Source organism: Diplotaxodon limnothrissa, linkage group LG23 (genome assembly GCF_057381915.1).
Source record: "Diplotaxodon limnothrissa isolate DT_005_m linkage group LG23, D_limnothrissa_male_GT1.1, whole genome shotgun sequence".
Taxonomy (NCBI): domain Eukaryota; kingdom Metazoa; phylum Chordata; class Actinopteri; order Cichliformes; family Cichlidae; genus Diplotaxodon; species Diplotaxodon limnothrissa.
Genome location: NC_140617.1, coordinates 13723025 through 13731241, shown reverse-complemented (window position 1 = coordinate 13731241; position 8217 = coordinate 13723025). Strand labels below are relative to the sequence as shown.

General features: G+C 40.3%; 1 protein-coding gene and 1 non-coding gene across 2 annotated transcripts; both read right to left on the bottom strand.

The window, feature by feature from the left end:
• Nucleotides 1-6066: 6066 nt before the first annotated feature.
• LOC146607691 (uncharacterized) lies at nt 6067-6910 on the bottom strand. Its single transcript, XM_085348845.1, has 3 exons — nt 6567-6910; nt 6213-6317; nt 6067-6129 (listed from the first exon to the last, which is right to left on the bottom strand). The coding sequence occupies exons 1-3, from the start codon at nt 6908-6910 to the stop codon at nt 6084-6086; spliced, it is 495 nt and encodes a 164-aa protein (XP_085204971.1). The 3' UTR covers nt 6067-6083.
• Nucleotides 6911-7720: 810 nt separating this feature from the next.
• Nucleotides 7721-7792, bottom strand: trnap-ugg (transfer RNA proline (anticodon UGG)). Its single transcript has one exon. It is a non-coding gene; the product is annotated as a tRNA-Pro (tRNA).
• Between the last annotated feature and the right edge of the window lie 425 nt (nt 7793-8217).

Below are 8217 nucleotides of genomic sequence, written 5' to 3'. Positions count from 1 at the left end.
TCTTTTAAGTGTAGAATAACATTAGTGTTTAAGTGTTAGTTAAGTGTTACAATAGCATTAGTGTTTAACACATACTATGAATATTTTCTGAGTTACAGACCCCTAAAGTACATTTTTTATTTCACCTTACTGATTTCTGTCTGTTATAAAAGTTCAGGAGATGAAAAAAAGCAAATCAGTGTTAGGCTGTCAACATGATAGGATCTGTAGAGTGACATAAATATCATTGGTATTTCTAGTAATTCAGTGGAGAAATTAAAAAAAAAAAAAAGTGAGATATGTGGCTGATCCAAATAGGTTATAGCATCTGAAATGTGACTTACATTTTGATCTTCTTGTTGTGAGTCCTCCTGTGATAACACGCTTGAATGTGGCTTATGAAACAACATTGGTGTTGTTATGTTCTGTGAAATGGGTTAAACATGTCAGCCTATGTAAGCCTGAAAATATTCATAGTCTGAAGGTAGAACTCTGCATGACTTCAGTAAATATCTTGAAGTTACTGTACATACACAACGTGCTGACTCTGAGGGAGCCAGGTGGGAACTTTTTAAGATTTTGTTGATTTATTTTTTTGTTGTTTTTCTTTTTCTTTGTTTTCTTTTTTGTTTTTTATGGAATGACCCAACAAGCTCTGTGTGTGAGAGCTGGACAAGAGACGGTAGGCTTGGATATATTTTTATGGATGCCACTGCTGTTATGGGCAAATGCAGAAATCCCCCAAACTGTAACCACTGAAAACTTGTGTAACTCCTAATAGACCTTTTTTTTCCAACTTCCCTTCTGCCCATAACTCAGGTGGGATCCATAACTTGGTGTTTGAGTCATTACAGGACAAAGTTAAGTTCTCGAGTATCTAATGCATGCCTAGTTTTTAAGCATAGGTACTGTTTACCCGTGTACACAAGTTTGAATATGTAAATGGTAACATTACACCCGTGACTCAATGCACTCGGATGACGACTAGTCCAAGTCTTTTTTTTTTCTGTCTGTTTGTTTGCGAACTGGATTTGTATACTTGACTAGAGGATATGTTTTTGTCGTGTGTGTGTGCGTGCGTGCGTGTGTGTGGGTGTAAACGTGTGCTTTCTGCATCGGCAACGTTAGAATGCAGTCACATAGAGGGCCACTGACAAGTCGCATCATCCTCGCCACATTACGGCAACTTCGGGGTCACTGTTTTCACCTGTCAGCTGCTGTTGCATTGTGTGGTATCTTGGTGTTTGTGATTATGATGCACATACAGTGTACTTACTGTAAGCGAGCAACGGAGGATCAAAGCCCTCGCCTTGGGTCACAGAGGACAGGCTAAAGTTCCCTGATGACCGGTTCTGTGTTCAAACCGACCTTTAACATTGTAAATCAGTTTCATTCCTGACAATAGACTAATTTGCACATGTAGACCTTTCAGGTTAATATGAAGTTATGAGAAGCTTCATGGTAAATGTACAGTCACTTAATTCAAAGACATTTCTGATTGTCATAGAAACTGTCGTTTCGTGTTCCCACTGAGATGAGTTTTTTTTGTTGTTGTTGTTGTTTTTTATGTTTGTAGTATGAGGATCCATTTGTGCCATAATTATGTTCACACAAAGACACACTAAGCATTTGTCAGCTGTGTTTGCAATGCATGCAGTGCAAACAGGCTTCCAACAGAATCTTGAGGCAAATGATTGCAGTGATTCTGTGACTGTGAAGCGACGTAAAAACTGCTGTCGGTATGATGGTGAAAAACCAACCATGGACAGACGTTGACTCTGGCTTCTCGTAAAATAAAGATGCAGTCAGACTGTCTCTTAAACTAATATAAGATAATCCATAGTCCAGTGATGAGGTGAGGTTGCGTCTCTTTCATTTGTTTTTTTGATCAAAGTCTAGAGCAAAGTCAACTGATGATTATTCAGTGCCAAAAGTCTGCTGAAGTTCTATAACCTCACCTGATCATTATTTTTCCATCATTTATGCTACAGAGCTGGCTTTTTAAAAGATTTTACTGTGTTACATGTCAAAATGCTCTTCCCTAAAAGCTCAGACTCACTTAGTATTTAATTCAGTTCAGGCACAGCCGACTGAGCGAGAGCCCTTCGGTCAACTAGGTGTCTGTGCAGACGAAGAAAAAGTCACAAGTTTTCCCTGGATGAAGGATCCCTAGCTTTTGTCTGGAGATCTCTTTTAATTTTTCTGCTTTGAAAGCACCCAACAGTTGGTGCTCCTTTACACGCCTGTGGCTGCAGTGCAGGTTTCAAGTTTCGAGTTTTATCGTCATATAAAGGAATGGAAAAATCATAACCAGCAATGAATGCCCTGTACTTAGAGGCACACGTGTCTGATGCCCACCCTGCAGCCGAGGTGGGTCAGCAGAGATCTGCTGCTGTTGGGCAAAAACACCCACTAGTCTGGGACTGACTCTGCTCCAGATGATGCCATGACGTCATGTGTCTTTCTATTTATTTTATCCCTTGTAATAAGTATAAATCCTATATTGGATGAGGCTCTCGTCTTTTTTAAGTGCTGCTCTGCTTGTCTCTCGTTTTTGTGAACAGACATGAAAGTTTAAAAAACGCGGCCAGTTTTTTCAAATCCGGTAAAACGAGCAGGGCGACTTTTCGGGCATGTTTTGGCCACATAGACAGCAGCCGTACAAATGTAATTTTGACACCAGTGGATCCTCATACTAGCACCTAAACTGACTGCTGCCGTTTGTATGATGCAAGGTTGCAAACGGCTCTTAAAAATGTCCAGAGTCGTAGGATTACGTGGCGGTTGTGAAGTCAGTCAGAACACTACTTTGACTTGTCTTTGAGGTGAAATCTTTCCTGCACTTTTTAAGAACATGTTTTAGATTTAGAGTGACGATGTTGATGTTTTAGAAACATGGTTAAAAAATAATAATATTTACTGTGTCTTAGAGTAGAATCAAACATGTAGGAATTGTTCACGTTCACACAAAAAAAAACCACACAAAAAAATAAATGGGGGAGCACTCTGGTGAAAGCTAGTGAACCTTTCTAACCCACATAATGAGCCAAATAATAAGACTAGTGAGAGACGGGATTGGTCAAATATGATGGGAGATCTGGACTGGAACATACTGTTTTGCAGGTTGGATTTTAAGTTTGAATCCCTCAAAATGAAAGTCTTGTAATGTTTACTCTCTTTGTGTTGCTGCCTCGTGAGGAGGGAGGTATTTATGTTTCAAATCACAGCAAAATGATTGATCATTACACACTCACACACTCGTATTTATTCCCCTTCGATATAAAAGTCCACCTTTGTTTCGTTGTTTCCTGTTAACATTTCTCCTGAAATGGACCAAGTGATGCAGCAGATGTCTTGTTGGGGGAGGCGTTGTGTGTTTGAGGATGTGGGGGGGGAAGCCCTGTGCTCTGGCTTTCCATTCACACTGTACAGAAATCTAGCATGTCTCTCCAAATGATTAATAAAGATGTCTTATTACCAAAGTCATGCACGGGACTTTTCTTAAATAAACTTTACTTCTTCGTTTCTTTCTTCCTTAGCTTTGGAGGACCAAAGCTGTAAAAATCCAAAATAAATGAAATAAATAAAACATTTTAATAAGATTTGTGTGGGGGTGCCTCCCAGGTGGGGGCTTTCAGGTATGTCTTACTGGAAGAGGCCCCAGGTAGGCCTACACTGGAGATAATATCCCAGAGGAGCTGAAGGAAGTGGTCGGGGAGAAGGAGATCTGAGCCTCTCTACTTGAATCACTGCGCTCATGAACTTTATAAACGGCTGAAAATAAGATTAATTAAAAAATATAATTGCAAATACAATGTATTTATATATATTTTAAATAATTGCTACCTGATTGTATCTTTATACTATATTTCGTTATTTTAATTTTATATTTTTAATAGGTCATTTATGTATTTCTTTATATAATTTTAATTTGACAGTTTTGGCCATTTGTACTTAGCCAGAGAAAAAACAAAGACTATATAAAAGATGGACATGGCTGTCATCGTTCTTGAAACAAGGACGTAGAGCTGCTGTAAAACAATCTGTAAACGGTCAGAGCATTTCCAACCCAGATCCAGTCCCACCTACCTAAAAAAAATAAAAAAAAATAAAAAATCTTAGTTTAAGTCTTTGTTGGCAGCCTAAAAAAGCAATGATACAGTAAATTAAAAACTTCTTTTTGTATTACTAACACAAAATATCAAAGGTTTCCTTTATACACACTGGATAAAAGCCAGACTTTCAAAAGGTGTCTGTCTTAAATTTTAACCTTTTGAAAACTACAACACAAAAAAATATGGGACGCAATAAAAACCCTGAGATGATTGGATAATGCTAAAACTGCTGTACTGTCATGACTTTAAGCTTGCTGTTATGTGCACTCTCTCATTGTGTAGGTCACAATAAGGAATTATTGTGTCAAGTTATCACACGTGTCGTGGCATGCATGGTTTCTACTTTGACTCAATAACGATTATCTCCAGTTTCTACTCATGACGGTTTGCTGATTTCATTGCTGTTTCCAGCTGTAAAACAGAAACTAAATGGTGACTCTTTCTAGGCCACCTGTGCAGGTAATAACGTAGTGTTTCAATCACAAGAATGAAAGTTGATCTTTAATTTGTTTAATTAATCCCAGACGTATTATTCTGTACTGCGAGTGTTTGTGTGAATTCAGATACTCAAACAGGAATGTACTATTGTTTGCAATGCAGTACTGAGGAAATGATCTTACACCATGACGTTGTTGCAAAGTTTCCCCGCTGGAGCTGAAAATATTTTTGCGGCTCCGGGGTAAATAACTGCCTCATTAATCAGTCTGACCAAAGAAACCTGCAGGTGCTTACGCGGGCCTTCAGTTTTTAGGTTGGTGTAATTTACCACAGTATTTAATTCTGATGCTAGGCCTAAATTATCCTCCAGGAAAAGTGTAATTTTATATTTTAGCATTCCAAATCTAACTGAAGTCAGTTATCTACATTATCCCACCACTGCTGAGACAATCTGGGAGTTGTTTCCTGTTCTGTTCAGCTTTAATCTTGGGTATTACCACCATCAGGCCTGCACTGAGAGCCAGTAAATACATTGCAAAACTGAAACTGGTTCTTTCCCATATACACAATCATGCGTGTGCGTGTTTGTTTGTTGCTGCCTTCCTGATACATTCCCGTCCAGCCCGCCCCCGTGGCTGCCAGCTTGTTTTGAACTTGGAAGCAGCTTCCTGTTTGGCAGTCATTTAACACTTAAACGTGGGAATATGGTATCTAAAGGCAGAATAACACACCGCCTGCCAATACATGACTAAGAGTGTGCAGGCTAACAGTTGAGTCCAAACCAGTGTGACAACTAACAGATTTTCAGCTCCATCCAAACAGCACTAACCTTAATGTGACTGAGACAACAAACACATCATAGTCCTCTCAACGTATCTTCTTTAAAATATGTCGGGCGGGTTTAACGTGCACATAAGGTGGAACAAAAAGAAAGTGATGATCCAGTTTGCAGATATCATTGAACGTGGAATATGTGCCAGATGCTCGGTGAATGGAGTTTTATAATCCACTTTCGTGGTTGAATGAGTCTTTTGTGGCAGGTTTTTGTTGTGCGTCTTCTCCACAGAAATTATATTCAGAAATCCCCTCCTGGCTTCACTTTCTTCACTCACTTAAATACTTCATGTGTCATAAATGGTGCATGCGGTAAAGGAGGAAAGCTCATGATTCTTTCAGATGTCAATAAAACCCAATGGAAACTTGTTTCAAAAATAGTTTTATTAAATACTTCATGTCCTAGCTATCATAAATACAGAAAACAATAAGTTATGATGGCTATTCAGGAGCTGAAATGGAGAGGGGACCATCTGTTCTGAGGGGGTCTAGGTCTACGGGTGTTAGCCGCTCTGGGACAGCTGAACTAAATCCCACAGCAACGGCTGGGAGAATTAATCCTAGAATAAATAATGGGGAGACGGAGCACCTTTGGCTGAGGACAAAACCGTGTCCTGACAGGATCACAAATGAATCCTCCTCCCCCAGCGACCACAGCTTCCCTTCAAAGTTGTGTCTTCTCTTCCTGAGAGCGGCCACTTGTCAGTTTTCGTATTTTTAAAAAGTCTCTTCTGTTGAAAGTCTGCGCCAGGATTTCATTTCCCTTTAAGATTAAACAAACAGAAAAATTTAAGTGATCATTTTTACTAATAATCTGTAAATAAAAGCTACAAACTCAGGACGTACACATTGCTGCCAGACACGATTCTCTCCTGGTGTTGCTTCGTCAGGCTGAACCTCCTGAAGAACGTGGGCAGTTTGAGCTTCGCTCTGGCGGATCTCGAGGAAATGCTGAAAAGAGAAAAGACTCTCGTGTCAGACTGGGCTTTGGGAAGAATGCTGTAGAGCCGAGGCGCTAATGAGAAGCTGTGTGGACAAATGGACTGCTCGGCACTAATGTGTAAATGACTCAGTATGACAGGAATTTTATATTCAGCACTCCCTCCAAAGAGGTTTTGTTCTCATTTTCTGCCATTTAAAACATTTACAGTCCTCAACTTCCACGTTGTAATGTTTAAAGACTCAAAATGATAAACCCACCATTCTCCTTGTAACTGTTTATCTTCTATCCTCTCCTGTGCAGCTGTTTGCTTCTCTCCGTCCTCCTCTTCCTCTTCTTCTCTTACGTCCACATCCTCCGGTATCTGGTCCCACAGCTTGCTGTTGACCCACAGAGCTTCTCGAAGACCTCGACCTCGGCCTATGCAGGTCACCCGGCGACACAAAGGGCAGCCCACGGTGAGCAGACCGTTCCTCTCCGTTGACATCCTCTCCAGACACGAATCGCAGAAGGTGTGCCTGCAGTGGAGCACCCGGGGGATCCTCTCCACCCGGGAGTAGGGCAACAGGCAGACGCTACATTCGCCATCCTCACAGAGAACCATGGTCAACCCCGACAACTTGTGGAATGAATGATTTTTCTACAAAATCAAAATTTTTAATGGGTGTGAAAAGGCTTTCTGCAAGTCCGGTGTTTAGAAACAATGGTGAAGATGATGGCTCCTGCAGGTCCCAAGCTCACCAAAGTGACTCTCTAATACATTAAAAAAAAAACATTTTTATTAGCTATTAGAAGCATTGCTGCATCAAATTTAAGTTACATTTGTAGTTAAGATGTCCAATTAAGATCTAATAATTTAATATTTAAATAAAGGTTAATCTGGATTATTGTAGGATTATTGATGTTCTATTCCAGACAATGGAGCTGATTAGAAAGGACAGCAATATACCAAAATACACTACCATCTAATATCTTATGCTGATTTGAAAGAAAAATGTTTCAATAATAATAATAAAGAGTGTACTTACAGCTGGCCTTTGCGTGTAATTTATTGTCCGTCTTTGGCTGCACAGCTCAGCCTCTCTGCAGTAAATGGTGTCAGAAAGCCGGCTCGTTTGCCTCCTGTTAGGAGTGTCTGTTGGGTTTGTGGGGGCGGAACAGAAACGTCTCTAGCTCTTTCTCTTTCTCACGGCCCCATACCCACCCAGCATAACAGCTGGGGAAGCAGAGCGGCTGGGACGCTCTTTGTTCAGTGTTTGACAACAGGCAGGTGGAGAAACGGGGAAATGACGCAATGGAAGGCGGGTGTAGTCAAACAGAAAAAGTAATCTAGTTAGCTTTAACATTAAAAACATCCTTATGTTTCAAGATAAATTGAAAAGGGTTGATATCCTTTAGGAAAAATAGAAAAGGAGGGCTCGTCCGGGATTTGAACCCGGGACCTCTCGCACCCAAAGCGAGAATCATACCCCTAGACCAACGAGCCAGTTGCAGGGAATCCCGTGGTAGCGTTTTTATATGTTAACACATCCATGAATGTACTTAATCAACAATCATCGCATCGCTATAAGAGAATATAATCGCAACCTCAATATAAGGACTAACCGATGTCAGCAAATTCCTGAAAACTGTTTGGACGGAATCGACGTAAGAAATATTTTTCCTTCCAAAAATACAACTGACCACAAAGAGTAGGGACCCTACACTATTTTCTTGGTTTCTACCGTGACTGGCACAGCATATAAATCACCGGTTCTGAGACCGTCCTACTTTGGCAAATCGTCCTATACGTACGATAATTTGAAAGTGACTTCTGACAAACCGTAACCATAACCCTAATCATAACCATAACAAATATTCACATTGGCCTAAAAAAATGAAGTCAATTTGGGGTTTGTGTTTTTGCGCACG

Bases quoted from the DNA above. Each gene is read 5' to 3' on its own strand.
- LOC146607691 (XM_085348845.1), bottom strand. From the start codon at position 6,910: ATGGTTCTCTGTGAGGATGGCGAATGTAGCGTCTGCCTGTTGCCCTAC. The intron at 6,318-6,566 runs GTGGGTTTATCA...TTCTCTTTTCAG, and splicing joins AAACAGTTACAAGGAGAATG to CATTTCCTCGAGATCCGCCA. The intron at 6,130-6,212 runs GTACGTCCTGAG...TTAATCTTAAAG, and splicing joins ATCGTGTCTGGCAGCAATGT to GGAAATGAAATCCTGGCGCA.